At 38.8% G+C, this 25396-nt stretch overlaps 1 protein-coding gene across 1 annotated transcript in view; it reads right to left on the minus strand.

The window, feature by feature from the left end:
• TNIP3 (TNFAIP3 interacting protein 3) overlaps window positions 1–25396 on the minus strand; it is a 97764-nt gene that overhangs the window by 34465 nt on the left and 37903 nt on the right. Inside the window, exons 3-7 of the mRNA XM_073341025.1 lie at window positions 22825–22882; window positions 20542–20674; window positions 4758–4844; window positions 2623–2706; window positions 717–782 (exon numbers count right to left, since the gene is read on the minus strand). Coding sequence (XP_073197126.1) covers window positions 717–782; window positions 2623–2706; window positions 4758–4844; window positions 20542–20674; window positions 22825–22882 — 428 coding nt within the window. The remainder of the gene's footprint in view (window positions 1–716; window positions 783–2622; window positions 2707–4757; window positions 4845–20541; window positions 20675–22824; window positions 22883–25396) is intronic.

Genomic DNA, 25396 nt, shown 5'->3' on the forward strand with positions numbered 1-25396 from the left:
AAGAAACCACACTCAGGCAGCTGAGTTTGCTAACCAACTCATTATGGTATTTTCAAAAGAAATGTGAAAGGAGAGAGGAAGAGACTACTGCTTGTTTTAACAAAATTCTTAATAAAAGTAGTAACAGTCTATATTTAAAATAAAAGAACAGGAGCTCCTTATACCGTATAGCCTCTCCTGGGGTAAAATCCACCCACCTATGAGGGCTAATGGAGCAACTTCAGCTTCCCCTACCTGCATACCAAAAAGGGGATGTCCATGCTGGTCATTCATAAACCAACCTAGAACAGAGCATAGGGGATGGCACAGGGGCATCTGGGGCTGTGGTTGTGCAGTTCCAGTGGCTTTGGCACATACTGCCCACCTGTAGATTAATTCTCAGGGAAGCATGGCTTAAAGTGGGCACAGTTTTCATGATCTTGTGGAGGGTGTGAGGACCCTTGTTTTGATGACCACAACAATCCTCACAGGACTTCAAAGACCACTTTGAACCTCAGCTCCAGTAACTGATTGCCAGAAAACCCATATGCACGTTACTTGCTATTTTATATTCAAACTCTCAATTTTTCTTTTACGTGAGGGGTGGGGATGGACATAGAATGCAAATGTTTTAATGTTATTTTTCAAGTTATACCTGTAGTCTAGTTTGTATTTAAGGATGGGGCTGCTGTCAGCTGGTGGCACTTTTAGAGCCAGATAGAAACAGTCAAACCTACCTTTTTTTCATAGTGCTGTTTCATACTTCTAAATTGTTGATCCCATTGCTTGTTCACCTCCAACAGCTGCAATTATCAACCAGTAATTCTCAGTGAGCAACACTTGCCTGAAGTGCATTATTAGATCGTTTAAACTGACTAATTTTTTAATCCTGAAGGTAACAGAGGTGTTCAGAATCTCCTCATTATCTATGGCCAATTTACATTCAAGAAGAGAAAGTCCAAAGGTTGTCGACCTTTGTGGCATGTCTTTCATTTCTTTGCTATTTGCATTCCGGAATACAGTAATGGTGGAGATATAAACTGAGCTTTCCCCATCCACAACAAAATAGTTGGGCAAGGAGGGACATTTACATCTCTCTGATATGCAGTAAATTGCAGGTGACTCATGTTAAACACAGTAGCAATGCAAATAAACTACCACTCCCAATTTCTTTCTGAAGTTACACACACTTTTTTCCTTGTTTACAGTTCACTATATCTTGCCAGGTACATATGGTAGGTGTTTTAGATGTTGCAAACCCCACTTGCCTTACTCATATGAAAGTGCCATTGAGTTTAGCAAGACTATTTCCATATATAAAGTGAAAAGGGATTGGCTTTTATCAAAATAGGGTCCTACCAAATTCATGGTCCATTTTGGTCAATTTTATGGTCCTAGGATTTTAAAAATCATAACTGTCATGATTTCAGATATCTAAATCTGAAATTTCACCATGTTGTATGTGTCGGGGTCCTGACCCAAAAGGATTCTAGGAGGGTGTCACAAGGTTATTGTAGGGATGTCGCAGTATTGCCACCCTTACTTCTGTGCTGCTGCCTTCAGAGCTGGGCAGCCGGAGAGCAGCAGTGCTGACTGGGAGCCCAGCTCTGAAGGCAGCGCCGCTGCCAGCAGCAGCGCAGAAGTAAGGAGGCCATGGTATGGGTTTGCCACCCTTACTTCTGTGCTGCTGCCTTCAGAGCTGGGCCCTCAGCCAGCAGCTGCCACTCTCCGGCTGCCCAGCTCTGAAGGCAGCAGTGCAGAAGTACGGGTGGCAATACTGCAACCATCCCTAAAATAACCTTGCAACCCTCTTTTGGATTGAGACCCCCAGTTTAAGAAACACTGGTCTCCCCTGTGAAGTCTGAATAGTATAGGGTAAAAGTACACAAAAGACCACATTTCAAGGGGGAGACCGGATTTCACGGTCCGTGATGTATTTTTTACAGCTGTGAATTTGGTAGGGCCCTAATCATACATGTAATTGGCACATAAAAAGTTAGCAGTGAACCAATACAAATGGTTTACACTCTTCAGATATGCCCCCTGGAAGCACCCTGAGATCCGGCACACATGGATCACTGTTTAGGATGGTCACAAGAAGAAACATTCCCAATTTGCTAGGAGTCAGACACCCAATAAGCAATCTGTTGCTGCTCAACATTACCCCTTGGAATTACTATGAGCATTAATAAAGTTTGCATTAATGTCTTATAAATCCTTACTCAGGGTTCAAGAAATCATTAACCTTCAGCTTGGCTACACCATCTTATATCAGCACATTATTGTGCTTTCAGTACTGTGTTTTCAGTCCCAATTCTGCAAACATGTATGTTCTTGCTTAACTTTATGTATGTGAAACGTGCCAATGGCTTTAGTCACATGCATAAAGTTAAGCATACACATAAGTGTTTGAAGGATTGGGACCTTTGTTTGTGACAAACTGTGAGGCAAGAATATTTTGGTTCCAGAATGTAGGACTAGCATTCCACATGGAAATTATGGCCCTGATTCTGCCACTGACTGCAGAGGAACGGCTAGAAAAGTAAATATTAATCAGTGTGAGCAACAGTATCAATTTGAACCCTTTGATTTCCTGCTTTGGGAGACCAAAATTTATAATTACATAATACTATAATCAGTTACCTCTTGTCTCTGTCTTTCCAATATTCGGATCTGTTGTTCAAGGGTATCTGTTGGTATGTTGTTCTTTTTTGTCAGTAACGTACACTTTCAAAGGAGAGAAAAAACAATATTTAAAATAAATCCTTCTAATTAATACCCCCAAATTCAATATTATCCTATACAGCACTTATCTACCCTACATGTCTATTATATTAATGTTTATAAAGCAATTTGAAGAGGGAAATTTCTATTTAAGTGCTATATTTATATTACTGTCCCTTGAAATCTCCCTGGTAAGGCAAAAAGGCCTTAAATTGAACAAAAATGTAATTTACACTCAATTTAACATTTGCTTACTCTGTGGCGAAAATGAGAATTGTGGCCAACTGAAGTCAATGGAAATATGCCAGTTTACACGAGCTGAGATTTTAGCCCATTGTGTATCATATTGTGTTACAGGTGCAACTGTTTAAAAAAGCAGTTTGCAAAGTCAGCAAAAGCCTAATGATTTTCTTCAGCTTTCTACATTCATATTTTGCTTTTTATTTTAAAGATACTGTGTATTAAAGAATTGTTTGCCTGCCTCACAACTAATAAAGGTCCTGTGCTTCAAACACTGACCACTAGGCATGCTAGCAGGCATGAATAGTCCCATTCATTCATGGGCACTAGTACAGTAAGCATTATTTCCAGCAGTAAGTGTTTTCAGGAGTGGGCCCATAATTAGACCCATAATGGGTTCAAATATACTTCATAGGTAATTTGTATCCAGGATAGTTTCAGGCAAATCCTCATTTTTATATTATTAGCCCAATAGATCATAATTTCCAAGAAGCTGTCACAGGTTCTCATAACAAACCATGATGCACACTAGCTGTATGTAGAAACAGAATTGTAATTGGAATAAATATACATAACACAGAAAAGCACATCGGCTATGTCAAATGCTTGGTAATTGAAAGTGTTGTTTTTCATTCCTCCCCCACCTAGGGTGACCAGATGTCCCGTTTTTATAGGGACAGTGTCAATATTCGGAGTTTTTTCTTATATAGGTGCCTATTACCCCTCTCCCCCCCACACACAGTTCTATTTTTTCACAGTTGTATCTGGTCACCCTACCCCCACCAAATATCCAGTCAGTAGCCTGGTTTTCAGACCAAAACTGTACTGTTAATTAGAGGTCTGCTAGGACCTAATTTTAAAGCCTGATCTGAATCCATCTAGACCACAGCAAACCTGAACTCAAGTCCAGGCATATCAAGTTGTTTTCATTCCTGACCCAATCCCGACACTTGTAGTCGGACCCTGTCAAGTTCCAGTTGGATTGCAAGGGTCTAGTTACTGGCCCAGATTCCGTTTTCTTTACCTTGTTTCCTCTGTGGAGCTGCCAGGACTAATTACCCCCCAATCCTGCTCACCCTTCTGTGACCCAATCCCTTGCCACTCCTCCCTAACCTGTGTCTCACTGCCACTGCCTCATCCTTGGAGGTTGGCCTGGGGGAGCTTCCCGCTCCCCATGCCCGCAATCTGTCTTTGGCTGCCTCCTGCCCATGGAGTTGACCCGCTGGTGGAGTTTTCCACTCCTGCCAGCGGCTACGGTCCCGCTGTACTGCATGCGCTACGTGTCAGCCCACAGCACAGCGTGTCAGCCCAGGCAAGGAAAGCGCAGCCTAACGCAGAATTCTCAAAAGCTATCAAATATAGTTTGCAAATTCTTTTTTATTCAATAGATACATATAGACAGCTTTAAGGACAAATTGTGATTGGCTTTAAAAGTCACAGCTCACACTTTCCAGTCGAGAAACACAATGCTAGTAAATTCAAAGAACACCCCGGTGCCCGTGGCTCAAATCTGGGAATAGCTAACAGTGCCTCAAGAAGCTGCCTTGTTACCCTGGCAACTGGCCACGCCCAAGATCAGCCTCTTAAAGAAAAAAATTAAAGATTAAAAAAAGGAGCTAAAGATCTATAGCATTCCAGTATCACCTTCGTACATTAAAACACAATACATTCATTCTGACAAGACTATTTTAATGCACAAGCCTATAATGATCCATCCACAAAATGATAGCTCTAAATGTCTAATTAGTTTGCACATTTCCATTAATTAAACAACATGCCACTGATACTGCTCCCCATCAGAGATGCTCACTTACCTGTGACTGGTCTGCTGAAGTTTCCGGGCCATTCATGCCTGTCTGTGGCAGTTGACAGTGGCTTTGGATGTCTGTTTTACTGCAGGTCTTTAAAAGAAGGCAAATAAAATACGTACTTTAAGCAGGTGGGGTTGTCCGAAGGAGAGGGAAGGAAAAAGTTCTATTAAAACATGTGTCTCAAAAACTTCACAGAAAATGTTCCCAACTAGTTGTGCGTGTGTGGAAGCACCACAGAGTAAGATATAGGTGATGGAACTCTGATTTAAACCTTTTTTGCCTTCCATACAGGGGCTTCCCAGAATGTCTCAAGCATGCTGTCTGTGACTAATATATGAGACAGGATAAGGCTTTGTTGAGTGTGTTATGTAAATTGTAATCCCTTCCTTTACTGGTTGATTCTCCTCTGGGTGAGGAACTAGCAAAGATAAGGGAAGGAAAAATAAACTTTCAGTGAATAGCTCTAGGGACATGGCTTTCTTTTCCCCAGTACCAGAGATATCTGTTTCCAACTGGAACCAAGCCCTTTGGCTTGCCTGAATATAAACATTTTCTGACATGACATTAAGACTTACTGTATTTCCTTGTAAGAGAGAAATTGGCGAGTCACTTAATGGAGAATACCAATAATGCCTGTAAAAACTATAGGGAAGAAAACACCCGCAAAAAGAACAATAAGTACAGTGAAATATACACGCAGCATTTCACACTTTTACAGCCGGAGGGTGAGGTTTTTTCCCCTTGAAATAGTTCTATAATTGTGCAAAGTACAGAGCTACAACACGCTGTTTTTCTTATTATCTTTAAGGGCCTGATCCTTCCAGTTCTTGTCATGTATCAGGTTGTCTCAATATAGATTTAGATGCCTAGCTTAAGGTACACAAGTTTAATCATTTTAGTGTTAACTTCTATGTCTAGTTTCCCATCTGCAAATGGGGATAACTATACATAACTAACCTCACAAATGAGACACACAATTAAGTGTTTCTATGGCATTTTGAGTTTTTTAGATAGAAAGCACTAGACAAATACAAAGTACAATTTTTTTTCTTCTAAAAATTCTGAATGATGATGGTGTTGGAGGGAAAATTTAAAAGAAAAAAACCCCTTTTCCTTTTTGTGGGAAGATAATAGGTTTTTCTCAGGGAAAGGAACAAATGTAATCATATGAAAATTGATTTAAGACAACATAGTTCCTTGTAAAAACCTGCAACTAAAAAAAAGATTTACACGAACTATAGACTTTTGGTGAAACAGTGGACTTTTTACGGCTAAGCTCCAGACATCAGCTTGGTAATTTATGATGAAACAATTTCTGTATTGTAGAATCTCAAGCTCCATTTGGAACTTCCCACAAACAATAACTGCACTTCAGTTATGATCCAATCATCAGGATTAAACTTTATATTCTCTGGAATATGTCTCAAGGGCTTTTTTTCCCCCCTCTAGTTTTTCTTGGCACATATTGAACCATGTACAAAATTCTGCATGCTAACCAAAGTTTCTTGATTAAAATCTTCACCAATAAAATGACTTTCTAGGAAACAGCAAAACAATTTTTCCTGAAATCTTGGTTTGTTTCCTTGTTTTGCCCATTTGAACAGGTTAGTTTTCCAACTTTGTTAAAGTGGTCAGGGATCCATTAGGGTACAATCAAGGTATTAGGAAAAAGATTTTATTTTGATAAGGACATTTTGGATTGTACACAAAAGTTATTCTGACCACCAAATTAAATAAATAAATAAATAAATAGTTAAAGGTTTATAGAAATGACAAGAATGACAAAAAGGACTTTGTAAAGTGAGGAGCAGTGAAAGTATATTTTTTTGCTTAAAATTCAAGTCAGTGAGTAATTCTCCTAGAGCTACAGAGCACACACTATTAATGATCACAATTTTAGAATAATTTTGTCTCAGGATTATGTTGTTGTTTGTAGCATGGAGCTTTAGACATCTGGTTATGACCCGTGAACAGAATATTTCAAGGGGCCTGAGAGCTCTTTGATGGAGAAGGTACTTGAAATATTGACTCAATCAAAGGCTAACATTGGGATGACCTCCTTCATTCTGAGCCGTTTTTACTTAATCTTTTGGGCAAAGATCAGTTTTTAGGATTACAATTACAACTTTTTGGTGATGCTATAGTGAAGAACTAATTTAGCCTCCTAATTCTGTGTTAGTACCTTCAGACTTCACCTATGTTCAAGTGTGAACATCATATTGTTTCTAAGCCTAGCATCCCAGGATATTAGTACATTATTTGTTCCACGAGCCACGGCACTCGGCCAGCTTTAGGTCAATTTCTAATTTTAACTACAACAGAACCTTAGTAGAGATTACAGTAGGTAAGGCAGCAAATGACTAGGTTATGGATTTGGCCATCATGCTACAAAGGAAGGGGTGGATTTTTGAGATGTTGTGAAGGAAGAAGAAATAGGATTCAGCCACAGACTAAATGAGGAGGAGAGGGAGGAAGCAAAGAAGATTCCCAGCTTGCTCAATTCCTGATCAGTTTACTCACATAAGTAGTCCCATTGAAATCAACAATATTACTTCTATGAGTAAGACTAGCAGGATTTGGCCTTGTATTGTCAGTAGCTGTAATACCAGGGAAATTGGAAAACCACACAAAATTGGCAATATGTGCCACTGGTTTTGACATTCCTGCAGATATATCACAGGAAGTTACAGGATTGCAGTATGCATAAATGCAATTGGTTTTCCACAAAAATATTTCACACCAGTCTGAAGTTGGACAGAAGACGACAGCAATGATTTAACTGTGAGATTCCTGTGGTGGTGAAAAGGAAACACCCCCCACAGGTCTCAAAATGAAGATGACATATATCAAATGGTAAATCACCAGGTAAATCACAGACTTTGTACCTCTGTGGCTTCTTTTATCTGAGGGTCTCAAAGCTCTTTACAAAAGTAGGTAATATCCCCTCTTTACACATAGAGCAACAGAGTGATTGAATATCTTAGGTCACACAGAATATTACTGAATAAATCTCATGTCCCGTAGACCTGTGGTCTGCCTGTCTGTCTATCACAGATAGTTAGAAGGCATCAGAATGCTTACCATGGCATTGATGCATTAATCATGATGGCTTCCTGTAGAAAGGAAGTAGTAGTTTTCCTCATGGACAAGTTTTTAAAAAAAGAGTCAAGAAACAGATCTCTTGATGAAAGAAGGGGACAAGAAGTGGGGAGAAGGTCCCACCAGAGCTATGTGGGAAACTGTTTTCCTGCCTCACAAATGTTGTTAAAATCCCAAATCACGACAAAAGGTCAAAATCTCAAATTTTCACAAACCAAAAAAGGGAATAAAATATTTATTTTGGACTAATCAAAACTTTTTGGGGTTTGTTTTTTTCCCCATCTTTTTGTGAGCCTTTTTCAGTCTAGTTAGCTTAAGTTTCAAAACAAGTAGTCATTTAACTGGAATTTTTCTTCCAACTAGCTCTAGTCTCCCTACACACAAATAACTGGGAAAGTCCCTTAATAAGATCATCTTATCATCTCCCAGTGTGTCTTCTCATACCTGTTATGGACTATAAGTTCATGGAAATAGGGGCTGTCTTTATCTGTTATATAATGCTAAGCACACTGGTAGTGCATGTTCATAGTGATAATAGTGCAATTGGAAAATCCCCAGCTCAATGTTAATGCTATTAGCACTGAAATAAACTCAGCTAGGAAATGAAATTAACATGCTGGAGTTCATACAATTGTTACCATCATTTCGCTCAAACCAGTTTCCAGGAAAGTTGGGTTAACTTTAGGATGCTGACTAAGCCCCTAGTATTTAATACATTTGTGTCAATCTCATTTTGGAGGATTTTAATTAGGGCTTTGGGGAGACTTCTAGGGTACACTGTACTGTAGGTGTGTTATCTCATAGCTGGAAGATGAGGCTGCAGTGAGTGTCAACTGACCCTACCTCTTCCCCCCATGCTCAGAACAGCACCCTGCAGATATGCCCCACTCCCTCTTCTGCTAAAACTGGTCAAAGTCTTTCAGATTTCAACTTTTGTGCAATATTAAGTATTTCAAATTTGAAAAAATTCTTGTGAAGTTCTTGTCTTAAAAAACAAAACAAACTTATTTTAATTTAAACCAGTTCTATGTTCTGTGAGTTCTTCAGTCTGGGAACCAGCAGGGGTAGTGGCAGATAGCATGTCAAGGAGACAGGCTAGGGCAAGCAGGAACTGGCATATAGTGCAGAGTGGCATAATGTAAAGTTAGCCACCAACTGTCTCAGTCAAATGAGAGAAATTGCCAAGGTGGCTCTGAGGTAAGTCTGCAGTTGGGGGGCAGGGGAGAGGAATAGATAAACAGATATGAGTTGCATGAAATTCCATCATCAGGTAACGGCAAGCATGACAGTTCTTTGAGGTAATTCTAATCCCTGACCTAAAATAAAGCAGGCCTCATGGGGTGGGGATGGGAGGTCTAGCCACATTTGGCAGATCACAGTGGTAGGAAAGTGAGACCGAATGAATCTTGGCATTCACACTCTACACACTATTGTAACAATCTTTGTACAAAATATGCCTTGTGAGGTATCTGCTATGCCTTGTGAAAATAAGCCTTGTGAGGTATCATTTAAAAACTAATAACTCACTAGTCAGTCTGGAACCTCTTTCACCACCAGACTCCTTGATTCCAACCTCACAGCAGGAATTTATTTTAGGGGTAAACTGTCGGAAAATGAATTTCAAAGGGTGACTGAACTATAAAAGTGAGGAGCAAAAACACCCCAAGTTATGTCTCCCTATCCATTTCTTGCTCTTTAACCTACGAAGACAAAAGAGACCAGCCCATTTGACTTTGAGAGAGATTCTGACCTGAAATTTGCCCAGCCCTGTTGCTGGGAGCATTGATAAGAATTTTATCTTGAACCAAGCCTAGCTTGTTAAGTTTTAGTCCTAGGAACTTTATTTCTCTTGTAACCATTTCTGACTTTCATGCCCCGTACCTGTACTCACTTAAAACCTCTTTGTCGTTAAATAAACTTGTTTTATTCTTTAATCAAAACTAATCCAGTGTTGTGAACTGTGTGGGTAACTCATTTAGGGTGTCAAACTGTTGTATATTGGTCCCCTTAGAGGCACAATGGACCTAATGTGTCTGAATTGTCCAGGAGAGGGCTGGATAGTGCAGCACACACATTTTGGAGGGGAAATTGAGACTGGGACCATATTTGGGTCACCTGGCAAGTGGTAACCAAGGCTTCTGGAAGTCAGTGTGTGGCTGGTGTTTGGTGACAGGCTGCTGGGATGAGAAGTGCTGGCCCAGAGCTGTGGCTACACACAGACACTAAGCGTGTGTGTGACCTGCCTGCTCATAGGCTGTTTATGAGTGATCCAGGTGGGAGCTACAGCAGCAAAGCATTGTGAGGCATCTGAGGTTACAGGCCAGGGTGACACAGCCCCTCACCGTTCTGGATTACATCCCAGAATGTCATAGAAGGGTCTTATTAAAGAGAGGGGAAGGAATCTGGAAGAAGGTGAGGCTCAGAGTGGAGCAGAAGAGAATGATAGGAGCTATGTTTACTGGGTACCTGTTCCTCAGTTCAGAGCCCTCAGAATTAGTATTGTTATTCTGAGGGTTATTTCCATATACACATAGGGCTATTTTAGCAGCTGAAGGGCTAAAACTGTGATCTTGTTAAATATGGCAACTTAAATTCATAATTAAAACGCGAAGAAAAGTTCTAGAATAATGTTTTTGTGCATTGTTTCCCAATATCAATTTCTGTAATTCATATTGGTTTCATATTATTATTAATCAGATACAACATTTGACTAATATTGCCATTACTTATTGAATAATTATTCTTCTATTTTGTTCTAGCATTCAGCCAGTTCTGCTATCAAAGAAGAACATTCAAAGAGGGATCTCTGTACCAAGACTCAGAATGCAGTCAGTGTCATAACACACAGGACAGACCACACCAAGCATTTCCTTTCACTTTCTTGACTTTAAATTTCACTCTTCTCTACAGGGGTTTTACCAAGATATGACAGCGTAGTAACCACTTTGGGCACTAGTCCCTCTCTAGCTCTCATAGGCCTGGAGCTTCAGCGGATAATGCTAATGCAGCCTCAGCACATTGGGACACAATGAGCAATCCTCAGTCCATTCTTCAAGGAATTCTCCATCATTACACTAGTATTTTATTTATTTTGCCTCCTTTACTAAAGGGGGAGTGAAGCGTATCGTTTTGCTCTTCAGACAAAAGAACAAAATCCAACCCAAAAAACACAGACCCCCCCCCCAACTCTTTCCCTGCCTATTTGGATGTTGATTAATTTGTCTCTGAAATTATTATTTCAAAATTTCCAAAAACATTTTTTGCCAAGGCCAAAAAAAAGTAATGCCGAGCACAGCAAGAGCTGTAAATTGCTGTCTAACTTGCATGGGATCTCACATCTTTATTTTATTTCTCTCTTTTTCTTTAAATGGACAAATATGTGCAATGACAGGCTCTGCATTATTGGGTGTGCTTGTAAAAGTCACCAGAAAAATATACCTCAGGGAACAATCTTGCATTGGGAGGATGCAGACTTGATGACCTTACAGGGCTTCACCACTAACTTCTGCCATTCACACGAACGCACACAGCCATATCAAAGTCTACAATGAACTCATGTGTTTTATATTCTCTTTAAATATCTATTTAAATAAAAACAAACTGTCTTCCAAATGGCACCAGTGCTCCTAACACTGTGTAGGACATGCCCCCAAACACTCCTTTTCTTCATTCATCTAAGCCCTACTTTTCATTATTACACCCCTTCCTTCTATTTCCAGCATATTTTCAGACCTGCCCTCGCCATGCATGTGCCCTCTTTCCTCCAATGAGAGCAGGACCCCGTTTTGCTCTTTAGGCTGCATCTCTTAGTATTGGATTCTGACATGTAATTGTGGCACTAAACCAACATTGACTGTGATTAGGCTTGGAAGGATTTGATTTGATTGGTAAATGCAGGTAAGCGATTTCATTGTACACACAAACTGATGAAACAATATTTCCGTTGATAATAATCAAAGTTTATAGGTAGGCTAAGTAAGAAAAGTACTACTTGAACTTATTGTTTGATTTAAGGATATTTATTGGTATATTTTGGCACAAGAAGTTGGCAAGTTATATTTTAATGGTTATAAAGCTTTAACTTTTGAATCTCAACAGCTACTGTCAAATTCTTGTCTGACCCCCAACCCCATTGTGTGCTGCCTCCTAATTTCCCTTAACTGTCAACGTTTTACATTGATAACTATTTTTTAAAATTGCTTAGACCCCATAATTTTGCACATGAAAATGTAAAATCAATATCTTCAAAATGCTTAAAATAAATATGGGTATCTGTCAAAATGATAAAATAAAAGTCTATTTCTGCCAAGCCTAAATATAATTTAATTTCTCTGTTCATTTTAACACAATAGTGGCAGCAATGGGAAACTGACCAGACAAACTCCATGTGGAATCAGTCCTGACTTAAGTAGAGCTTTCTAATTTAAGGGAAGACTTCCTTCTCAGTTTGAGTCACAACATAATCACCAAGAGCATTTACTCTCTTTTTGGAGCATTGGTGGGCTTTGGATATTTCTTTTCAGGAAATTTGCTAAAGGAGTTCCCTGCTGGGTCATTATTGTTTAATTTTTTTATATATATATATATATATATATATATATTACACACACACACAGTATTCTGTCTTTGTTTGACACAAACTATTTTGTTGCTTCTCTCCCGCTGTAACATTTTTAATATTCAGCTGCAGTGTGACCTTTTAAAAAGACTGCCCAAAAGTATGAAAAGGTGTATTAAAAGATAGTATCCTGCACCAGAAGAGAGATAGTTTAGTATACTTAATATTGTAGGTCTTTTTCATTTCTAATTTCTAAGATTCACAGGTTTCAGAGTAACAGCCGTGTTAGTCTGTATTCGCAAAAAGAAAAGGAGTACTTGTGGCACCTTAGAGACTAACCAATTTATTTGAGCATAAGCTTTTGATGAAGTGAGCTGTAGCTCACGAAAGCTTATGCTCAAATAAATTGGTTAGTCTCTAAGGTGCCACAAGTACTCCTTTTCTTTTTGCGAATACAGACTAACACGGCTGTTACTCTGAAACCCTTAATTCTAATGAAACTAAAGACTTTTAAAATGCTGAGCTGGATAACAATCTCTTTTTGATGATGCAGATAACAGGTAAAATATAAGGAGTACTTGTGGCACCTCAGAGACTAACAAATTTCTCCAAGGTGCCACAAGTACTCCTTTTCTTTTTGCGAATACAGACTAACATGGCTGCTACTCTGAAACCCGGTAAAATATAGAATCACTTCATTCTATGATTCCTAACTTAGCCGGTGTTTGCAGTTAGATTGCCTTTTAAACTTATACTATACTATTCAGTGGCAGAATAGTATAAGCCATATTCACTATAAGATTATTTAGGCTAAGAATTTGCTGGTTTGTGTGTAGCATATGTGTGTATGTGCGCACACACCTCTCTCTGTCTCTCTCGGACTCTCTGAAGACTTTCTCCACCCAAACACTTTGAATAGGTTTTTATAATATGAATAAAAAGAAAAGGAGGACTTTTCTACAGCTCACTTCATTGGGTGCATCCAAAGCTTATGCTCAAATAAATTGGTTAGTCTCTAAGGTGCCACAAGTCCTCCTTTTCTTTTGCGGATACAGACTAACACGGCTGCTACTCTGAAACCTATAATATGAATGTTTTTCTCCAACTGTTATTGTACCAGTAAGGCTTGTTTTAGTCTTAATTCAAAAGATCATTTCAAAATAATGAAAAGAGTGATGATAGCAAGAGACATTTGGGGTACAGAGTGGCAGCTATTTTCTGTTCCCAGTCTGGTGCAGTAAAATAGTGAACAGCAAGGTAATTCCAGCTGGGAAATACAGTCAGTCTTTAAACAGCAAAGAGAGTGTGTTATTTCCTGTCTACATTTGATCTTTGTGCATAGAAGCTTCACCCAGACAGAAAAATGTGTAAGGAGGGGATTTTCCTGAAAAAATGAGTATGTCAAACACACCTTTTTGACATATGTATTAATGTTCATCTAGAAACTTGCAATATTCTTGTATGTACATGTGTTCAGATGAGAGTATGTTCCTCAGTATTTGAACCATAGCAGCTTAGGCACTGAATAAAATAAGATGTATTTTCATCAGAGTAAACAATATTGTACACACATATTCTGCTTCAAGCTTTCCTTCTATTGTTCTTTGTTGACTTCAGCAGGACTAATCATGTGAGCAAAGTTGCTTATATGCGTAAGTGTTTACAAACTGTTGCCGTCAGGACTTAAATACCTACTTCATGAATCTACAGTTAAACTGGAATAAAAGAGAGCAAGGAGGCACTAGAAAGAAACACTAAGAAAAATAATATAGGAATGAGGAAATTCAAGGATACTGTGAAACTTAGTATGTGTATATCACACTGTACCCACTGATGAATCATAATCTTCTTGTAATTATATCCAGTGCCAGAACTGCTATGATCCGTTTGCTCAGGAATATATTTTCATGTACAGAACAGTTATTGTAACTCTTGATCTATATGTCGAACGAGTGATAGTCCATGAACCAAATGTTTTCCTTGCTCTTCCTTTTTGCTGGAATGTAAATAATATTTTTAAGTTGTTGTTCGTTCCTTCCTATTTGGGCCTATTCTTCCCTATATGGGAAAGTTGCCTTCTACTTGCATGTAAAATATAAATGAATCAGATTTCACATGAATGTCATGGATATGATATATTTAAAATACTCTATATATAAAAAAATATTTAATGTGGAAAATATATCATTTTGACAAATAATTTTTGGCCTAGTTTGTTACAATAGGAATGTTTAATAATTTTTTATGTAAATTTTTGGGAACAGAGGCTGTGCTAGTGGTTCTAGCAGGGGACTGGGATTTAGGAGATCGGTTCTATTTGCTGCTTTGACTTCCTGCGTCACTTTGGCCAAGTGACTTGTGCCTCAGTTTCCTCCTCTATAAAATAGGGGATACCTCTCTGGGGACACATTGAGGATTATGCTAATTTATTGAGATTGTGTCAGACTCAAAGGTGGTGTGTAGGGGAGTGCATGTTAGACTCATTTAGACTTTTTATACACACTGCAACAATGGGGAAGAAAGTGTTAGCTAGAATACCTCAGTATATGAAACTTACACAAATTAGACTTCTGACCCTTTTGAAGAATAACATAGGTCTGAGTTAGAGATGGTTAAAAACTTGATTAAATTTGAAACCACTTTTATAATAGGTTTCCCATTTTTTGTTAGTGAAAATTATTTGGCCAGCTCTAGTCCATTGGAAAAGTTTCCATTACAGTAAATGGAAAGGAGTCTGAGCTAGGGCAAGAAGTCTAATTCACACCACATGACACTTCTGAGTTTGGCCCTTTGTATGTACAGATGAAATGTGTATTTAGTTCACTTGTGCAATTCAAATACAAGGACTCAGCCCTTTCCATTTGCCCATATGTGGACTGATCAGATGGAAATAAGTCCATTTCATGCATTTCTTGTGCCTTCAAACTCTCTTTGAAGCCAGTCAAGCACTATGTTCTTCTCACACAACATGGTGAAGATTAAAAATGAGACTTTCCATGCAGGGCCACCATGGTTTAGTACCAAGATGCCCCAGGACTGTGGGTAACACAGCATGACGACATTCCATAATTTAAAAACTATAATACATGAAGTGATCAGGGCATGAAGTTGATGCTTGGAGTCCAGTCTATTCACTCCGGATATCCAGGTTAGCTCTCTCAAATGGCCTCTTTCAGCCCTTAGATGTTTTTTAATTTATTAAGAACTTAGCTTACATAAAGAAAAAAAGGGAAGGAAGCAAGGGGAATTTTTTTACATTAATATTCCAGAAACACAGTCTTACTAGAGCCTTGTAGTTAGAATATGCCAGTTTGCTGTTGGTGATATTGTGTGTGGCCAACTCTCAAGATTTTGTTATTGGTCTCATGATTATGACTGTTTTTCTTAAAGCCCCTGGAGTCAAATGGCTATGTGATGATTTCAGCCTTCATTCTTACCGTTTCTTTAAGTTTCTAGCCCTTGTGGCTGTGGAGAAAGCTTCAAAATGTGACCCCAGGGCACTCTAAAGGCTCAAACAGCAGAAGGCAAATAAAAAGAATACCAAATCTATTATTTTTACATAATCTCATGATTTTTGGTGTCTGACAGGATTTTTGAACATCTGGGGTTGGCAATACTGCTACCTCAAACATTGTAAAAATCTGACAAACATTCTATACCTGAACAAGTCTGTGCCTGACTTGTCTGAAAGGACGCACAAAGCCACGGAGGAAGCATAAGATAGGGATAGAGGAAGAGGTGTAAACTAAGTAAAAGATTTCCCCTCAAACCAGCTTCTGAGTCTACTCAAACCGACATTCGTGGCTGTTTTCTTTACCATTGTAAATCACTTACATCTGAAGAGTATTCTTTAGCATAGCAATGATACTCTGATGATATTCAACTTATACAACCCAACACATTAATTTTAAGCCACCTGCACTGAAAATTGTTGGATTTTATCACAGTTGGCACTTACTGAAAATCCAAGTAAATAGTTGACCAAGTAAAAGAGCCACTCCTTTTAAAAACAACCCTCTCTCTGTTCTCTTCCCTAGGAATCCCTGTCTACATTCCCAACTTTCTGTTGGAAAGAAGGTCACATCTAGTGGCTGACAAACAATCACCAACTTTTGTTTTGCTGATTTGTGTATTAAGTGAGAAGTTTAATGCTACTTGCTTTTGTGGTCTTGATGCTGCTTTTGTTTCGCCACTTTTGGGAGGGGAGGAGAGGGAGAGATTTTTGTGGATTTCAATGGTAATGTGAAATCCATCTAGATTTTTTTCCCTTTTGTGACAGATCTGATCCCATTGTTCTAATTGTGACATTTTCCCGTAATCTTATTGTAGGCAGCAAGTAGTAGTAAAAAACAAGAATTCCTTGAAAAATATCCAAGGTTTTGACATTTGTGTTCAGTCCGCATCAGAATAAAAACTAGACGATTTGAATATTTTTACAAAGAGAGCGAGAGATCCACCTTAAAATAGCCAATACCCCTGTGATTAGGGCACTCACCTGAGATATGGGAGACCCAGGTTCAAATGGTCTGGACTCACACCTAACCACAGGGCTACAGAGTCAGTCTCTCTCTTTCTGCTCCAGTGAATATTTAATTATTTATACAAAGTGGAATAGCTCTTCCACTGGAAAGGGAGAGAGAGTAATGCTATTAGGACACTCACGTGGTACACAGTAGGAGACCCAGGTTCAAGGTCCTGCTCTGCCTGAGTCAGAGAAGAGATTTAATCCTGGCTCTCCTGCATTGCCCAGTGTCCAAATCACTGGGAAACTGATGGGCTATTCTGGGGTCTCTTCCTCTCCCCCCGGAAATTCCATCCGGGATCTGAAATTTTTTCCAGCGAAGCTTTGGTCAAAACAGATGCATTTCCACACACGCACACAAAACAGCTTACTTTGAGATGTGTGGTCGCTATGTGCATGGGTACACACGCACACTACATGCGGGAGAATGGAAAAATCTTTCAAGTGGTGTCCATTGGTCCATGTCTGTGCCCTGAAGCCTGTCGTGCTCAGCACCACGGTATATGGGGAGGTGCAGACTGTTTTCTACCACTAATAGTGTCATGATCCGTGGCAGAGGGAAGGAGGGCAGGTAGAGGAATGCAGATAGGGATCACACATCTCAGGACCTGTCACATTACAGGTAAGTAAACTCCATTTCCTATTCAAGTGCTGGTCCCTATATATATTCCAAATGGGGGTGACTGGTAAACAGTAGTCAAAGAAGAGGGTGGTATGAGGGTGCAGGCAGTACTGATGTTGTTCAAAGGCTGTGTCTGCAGAAGAGGCTTAGCTTAATGCTTCATGAAGGTGTGGATGGAACTCTAGGTTGATGCTTTACAAATATCCCACACAGGTACTTCTTGGAGAGATGCTTACTGAGGTTGCCTGTGTTCCAGTGGATGGGCCCTCATCCTGTCCAAGGAGTGATGTGTCGTAACTGACAGCAGCCAGGAATTCTCTTGGAGAGGATCTGCATAGATATTGCTTAACCCCACGTTCATTCTGCTGTAGCAACACATAGTGTAGACATTTTTTGAATTGGTTTCATTCTTTGTGGGTAGAACACCAAAGCTCCTCTGATGTCAAGAGACCAAAGCCTCTGCTTTTCACTAGAGGCATGATGTTTTAGAAGGAATACCAGTATGTGAATTGATTGATCTATGTGGAATTCAAACATTACCTTGGGAATGAATTTTGGGTGGAAGCAAAGGGATACCTTTTCTTTTTGAAAAGTAGCATATATGGCAGGTTGGCCATGAGTGGCCTCAGCTTGCTCAACCTCCTGACCAATGTGATGGTGACCTTCATAGACAGGAGGGACATTGAGCACATGGTTAGATGTTCAAAGGGTGGCCTGATAAGTATTGACAGTGCAAGACTGAGGTTTCATTGAGGTGTTGGCTTCACTACTGGTGGGAATGTCCGAGTGAGACCCTTCAGGAATTTGATTATTATTGGGTGTGTGAAAATAGAATAGCTCTCTACCCAAGAGTGGAAGGCAGTGATTGCTGCTAGGTGGATCTGCAGTGAGCTAATAGACAGGCCCAACATGTTCTGGTATTCCTGCTTTTCTAGACTATTAGCTGTCTCTGGGGATAACTGGTTTTTTCTGCCCAGGTGTGGAACTCTCGAAGAAGTTTCAGTTTCAACAAATGGGAATTTTCTGACAAAAAACATTTCATTGAAAAATTCCTTAGCAGTTGTAGCAGCAAGTCATTCTGGAGGTGATGGTTTACTTGTGAAATACCTGTAAATTGATTCATCATAGTAACATCTTCTTTCATTTTCCTGGTAATTCCTTGAAACATACTTAGAGTTGTGCTTTTCAGCCACATCCTTTTCCTCATGATGATGTCATAAAGGAAGGGAATTGGGTCTCCACTTTGTTCCTTTTAGGTGGTGGAATGAATAATTTAACAGTATCTTTCCCCAGCCTGGGTGCACTATTCTGTTTCCCCTTCCTTTCCTCATTGCAGGAAAGAGGAATTTCCTCTCCTCTCACTACCAGACAGAGAGTTGCATCTAAACCATCACTTTTTCTTCTTCATACCCTCATTCCGACTCCACCAACTTCCCCTCCCATCTGCACAAGGGGACCTAGCATTCTCTCTGCCTTCTGGAAAGTTCTTAATTGGCCCCAGGTGTCTTAATTGACCTGGAGCAGCTGCCATTTAACTTATCCTGGTAGCAGGGATTTGTTTCACCTGGAGCTATATTTTTGTTTCCCTTCTTCCCCTTTCACCGTTAAACTGTTGAACACAATGGGTCTAGAGATGTTTGTGTTTGTTTAAGGTCACAGCCATGCATCTCTAGATATCACTATCCAAAAGGTCCAACTGGCCAATCAGAATGCTGCTTTGGACAATACAGCTATGTCTACACAGAGATAAAAGGGGAGCCACTGCAGCTGGCCTAGATCAAAAGGCATAGGCTGCGGGGCTAAAAATTGTGTAGACATTCTGGCTTGAGCTGGAGCCCAAGCTCTGGGACCTTCCACTTTCGCAGATTCCCAGAGCTTGAGCTCCAGTCCAAGTCCAGACATCTACACAGCAATTTTTCAGATCTGGAGCTTGAGCCCGATGAGCCTGAGTCAGCTGACCCAGGCCAGCTGATGTTTTTTTATCCCTGTATAGATGTACTCTCAGTGTCTCTAGCTGGGCTTTGGAAACTGCTGAAGAAAAATGTCTTCTCACTTAAACAAAAAACAGGAGTACCTGTGGCACCTTAGAGACTAACAAATTTATTTGAGCATAAGCTTTTGTGGGCTACAGCCCATTTCATCAGATGCATAGAATGGAACATATAGGAAGATGATATATATATATATATACACACACACACACACACATAGTGTTCTCCTACCGGTTTTTGAATGTTATGATTCCTGATGTCAGATTTGTGTCCATTTAGAATAATAGAACACTTCAACCTCTCTGGTCACTCAGTAACAGACTTAAAGGTGGCAATTTTGCAACAGAAAAGCTTCAAAAACAGACTCCAACGAGAAACTGCGGAGCTTGAATTAATGTGCAAACTCGATACCATTAACTTGGGTTTGAATAGAGACTGGGAGTGGCTGCGTCATTACACATATTGAATCTATTTCCCCATTTTAAGTATCCTCACACCTTCTTGTCAACTGTCTAAATGGGCCATCTTGATTATCCCTACAAAAGTTTTTTTTTCTCCTGCTGATAATAGCTCATCTTAATTAGCCTCTTACAGTTGGTAAGGCTACTTCCACCTTTTCATGTTCTCTGTATGTGTGTATGTCTATCTATCTATATATATATATCTTCTTACTATATGTTCCATTCTATGCATCTGATGAAGTGGGCTGTAGCCCACGAAACCTTATGCTCACATAAATTTGTTAGTCTCTAGGGTGCCACAAGTACTCCTGTTCTTTTCAGGGATACAGACTAACACGGCTTTGACTCTGAAACCTCACTTAAACAGTTTCCCTAGTCACAGGAAGTGGCTTTGTGAGAGAATTTACAGTGTGTTCAGCATATGATGTGTTCATCAATCAAGGAAGTTTGTGCACAGTTGTTAATACAACAGGAGATATTCCCTCAATTTTCTTCCCTTGCAGACAAACTGTTGCAAAAGAAACATTTGCTTACCTTCAGGGAACAAGAAGTCATCTGTTTGAGCACAAGTTCTTGGGAAATGAACTCAGAGTTCTCATGGCACTGTGAAATACTGTTCTTCTCTATCAGATTTCTTATTTCATCATCAAGCTCTATGCTTTCACACCTGCTTAGAAGGAAATGGTAGGGTTATATTGCCAAAGCATACAGGAAAGAATTTAGGGAGCTGTTTTTCTGGTCAACCATTTCCTTATGTGGCACAATATGTGGAAGAGCTAATTCTGTACCTATCACAGGCTTCACCCTTGCACACAGGCACAGAAGAGTAAAGCAGAATCACAGAATTTCAGAATCCCCAAAATGGAACAATAAAGAGTTTGTGTTAGAGTTGGTATAAGATTTTTCTAACAAGAAGGTTTTTTTTGTAAAATGGCTTTTTTCCTTAAAATGAAAATTTTTTTGCATAAAAATCATGAGTCATTTTTGGGGGTTTGTGAAAAATGTGCCTTTTCCCATTTTTTTCAGAAATTTTATATCAAACATGAGCAAAAATTTTATCAAAACGGTTGACTGAAAACCTGGCTCCGGTAATGTTTACAGTAACATTTCTGATCACTAAAAATAGATTTTTTTAAAAACACTTTTTTAAAAAAAGGTCTGTTTGAACTTATTTATTTATTTTAAACCACAATAGGTGTTCATTTTTCCTCTAGATCTAGTTAATAATTTCTCCATTTGAAGCTATCAGGAAAATCATAGGCAGTGAGAATATTTTATCTATGAGCTTTACTTATTTCAGTTTATATAAACAATCCAGAAAGGGGCCTATTCCAGGCAATTTAAAAATGTATTTAAGAACATAGTTCATCCATATAGCAAATCCATCAGTCTCCCCCATAAAAATAAAGGCTATAATTAGGCAAGCGAAAATTTGGCAGACAACAGAACAGTTCATTCTATTTTGTGCTTTTACAGACAGGGACTGTGTGTATTTCTCTTTCCATCAGCATTTGTTCTTTCCCCTGTGTACTAAATAAAAAAGTTGGCAATAAGGAAGGGTAAAGTTTTTTATTTGGTTTATTGTCCAGTAGTCAGACCCCGTGATTATGAGACAGACATTCTTGAGTTCTGATCCCAGAGCTACCACTAATTCTGGAGCTAACACTAACTGTATGTCATTCACAAAATGTATGAACTGGGAGAGGTTTTATATAAATTACTGTAACTTTCAACTAGAAATGTTCAGTCTCTTTGATGCTTTGGACAGTGAAATGATGTTATAGACAATGTCTAAATCCCTTGCCACTTTGGATAAAGTTCAAGTTATACCGTGCTCCAGAATGAGAAACAGTACTGGTTTAGTTAGGCATCTAAGTCCAGCGTGATTACATGGCACTGCATAACAAAGATTGGCACGAAGGTGGGTTATTGAAAACTGAGTAGGGAACTGCTACTAACATGGTATGGTAACTTATCACTCACCAATTAGGTTAAAAAGCTGACTATCAAAATTATACAACATGGCTTGTTGCACTATGGAGCTCCAGATCTCCTAGTGAAACAATCCAAATCGCAATGCCTCCCGACAAAGACTCTGCACTAAATTATGCCACTGCAGATACCCTAACAACACTGAAGGTGCCACAAATAATGGCAACAGGCATTCCAGTGACAATTTAGGATGTACACGAGTTGGTGTGTGGTTGAGTTTAATCACAAAGGGCCCAGTTTGGGGAAGTATTTGGCCCCTTGCTGGATTGGACTCAGAAAATGAAATTTAACCCTGTGCGCAGTGCCAGCATAAAGACCTATGCTTCTTAACTTCCATTTAAGCCCTATTTTCAGACTATAAATAGGAATTAAGTGATGCATGGGCTGGCCTTCTGTACAGGGTGAGTTTCACCTAAAATGAGCAGAAGCAAGCCATTTCAACAAATATGAATGCAAAGCGAGGATTATATGCTAACTACACAAAATACAGTGCCTTCAGCTATGATGGGCAAATTACTACAAAAAGGGTAGTAAACAATGTCACTAGACTACCCTGATCCCTTTAACATTGTTAAGTTATACACAAAGAAAAAATTTAAAAAGGAAAAAAGAAATTCTACCTTTTCCTTAACTTTTCTTATTATAAAACTTCAAAAACACTGTAGACATTACAAGCTGCACGTTAGCAACATATTTTTGTAAGATACTTGAAATGTGTATTGTTGCACAGCATTATTCATAAGTGCATTAATTTGTATGCTCTGTTTTTAAACAAACACATAATTAGGACTTTTTAATGACTCTGTAACATGCATTATTACATACCCATGCTCTCTTATCCACATCCCTCCAAAAAACATTTGTTTCAGCTCCTCCAGATGGCCTGCAAATATGCCTACTGTATGAAATATATTTATACCACATGACAAAATTTATTACACATTATGCAGTAAAATTAAATGCATTTGATAACATCTGGAAGTATTCAGAAATTACAACATCAAAGCAGTCATTTTGGCACAGTTAGGGAAAGGTATACTGAATATTATTTTCATAATTAATGTAAATGTCATGATTCACATAACTAATGTAAATGCCAGAGACTCCAGCCTGTAGGACCTGAACCAGCCATAGGAAGGACTACTGCACTGATGGGAAGGGAGAAAAATTAAGCATGACTGGTTCAGATACAGAGCTTTGCATAAATGAGATTTAGACAATGCAGGTTGCACTGTACAGGTTATTTACATAACAAGATAGCAGGCAGGAAGGCAGGCACTGGGATAACACATAGATTCTCACTGGAAATCCCATAAAATATATTTAAAAGCTTCCTAGTGCCTTCCCTCCTTTTTACACAAATACTCTGGGTGCATTTCCTAACTGATTTCCCAGAGGATTCATATGGGAAATTGGAGGGGAGGGGGGTGACTTTCATGAGGACAAACTTAACTCCTCATTTCATTCTACTAACATATTATTTTGAATGTGGATAGTATAAAACTAATTGACGTGCAGTACAGTATTTCCCACCCTTCAGAAAGAACTAATACAGGTTTGGACTTCAGTCCATTTCCTAAGCCTCCCTTTTACTGAACTTTAGCCAATCACAGTCTTATAATACATTGCCTTGAATTGCTTGTTCTTGACCCATTTCATTATGTTATGCTCCTGTTCATTAAAGGAGTGAAGTCAAGTTTTGTTAATTCCGTGTATGGAACTTACTGTGAAGTATATAAAACATTAAACCATAGAAATTCATTGCATTTGGCATGAAAATAAGCAAATGTAATGTTCTGCTCTGTTAAAGAGTGCAGAAGGTTTCTGTGCGACAAGTTTCTTGTAATTTTAGACAGCCCTAATGAAGCAGTTTTTCCTATTGACCTCTGGACGGCACTCAGAATTTAGCTGTCATAGAAAGTAATGTTCCCAAACACACAAACCACATTAGATTTTACAAAGTTTAAAGGTGCATTTTGTACAATCTTAACTTAAAAGTTGTACTGAACGAAAAACGTTAATAAATTAAGGCATCGTGTTCTGGACTATTTAAGCTGTGCTTTTGTTACTAAAATAACTGTCAGATATCACTGTATTGGCTCTACAATGAAAAGATGACATCTACATTTACTGAAGTGGCAAGTTTCTATTAGAGGTTCTGATAGTTCATATTATGCTTTTCCCTTTTGTAAAAATTGATAAGAAAAAATTGGAAATGCTTGTATTTTTTTTAATGGGACAAAGTCTTTGCTTTCCATATCTTCACAATGCAAGCATATCAACATCTGTGATGTGAGAAAGACATCCAGATTATGAATATATAGCAGGCTGAACGCAGAAGCAAACAAAGGTAAGATGAGCATAGTACTTCCTTCTTGTAATTTAAGTGTTACTTTTATAAGCAAAAAAATCTGATTAGAGCTGTCAAAAAATGGACAAATCTCTTGTACATTTTGAGGTGGTGCTTGTTAAAATTTCATCACTTACCTGCAGGAAACTATGTTCTTAAATGTCACTTTAGTTTGAAATTTTGCTGAAATTCTATATTGGGAAATATTTTTTAGAAGAAAAATGTTTTTTTCCATTTTTTTTTATCAAAAGCCAGCCTTACCTTATAAAAAATGGGGGAGGGAAAGATATGGGATTCCAAATAATCACCATTTTATTATCATCATGACTTTGTTTTGCAAGGCAACAGTCCTCTGAGAAAGATCAAGACTGTTCTTTTGTTGCATCTAGTGCCCGTTTGCCTAGGTCTCCACACTGCCTTTGATATTCCCTCACTTATACAACCTAGCAATTGTTTGTCTACTTTGTTCACTTAGAGCCTGATCCTGTATCACTGAAGTCAACAGGCTCTTTGCCATAGACTTCCACGGATATAGGATCAAGTCTTTATAGAACAGTATATTAATGAGGTATTTATAAAGAATCTCAAATAATGAAGAAAAACAAACAAACCAGTTCCCAGGCCTAATATATGAAGAAATATTTAGGGATAGTAATCTACAGGAGATCAGGCTCCAAATACATGGAGCTACTTGCCCTCTGATGCAACAACAGAACAGAATTTTCATGTGTCCCATACGGCAGTGCCCTTGTTAAAATGGAATCAATATTTGAAAATTCTCAAAGGTCTAAAAAATGAATCTCTTCACAGCCTATGCAGTGATGGAATTACAGGAATTAGCAGCATAGGCTTGTGGAGACCCTGTATCAGATAGACAGACACTAGGTTTTTTGGACTGGTTTTGAGAAAACCCCAAAAATATAGTCTCTCCCCCTGTCAAAGGGTATGTCTTTACTTCACAGTTCACCCAGTTTATTATGCAGATGTTTCCCCAAACCTCCTCCTATCCACACACAAAAACTTCTGACCCCAGTTTAGTGATGCTTT

The sequence above is a fragment of the Lepidochelys kempii genome, chromosome 4, assembly GCF_965140285.1.
Source record: "Lepidochelys kempii isolate rLepKem1 chromosome 4, rLepKem1.hap1, whole genome shotgun sequence".
NCBI classification, from domain to species: domain Eukaryota; kingdom Metazoa; phylum Chordata; order Testudines; family Cheloniidae; genus Lepidochelys; species Lepidochelys kempii.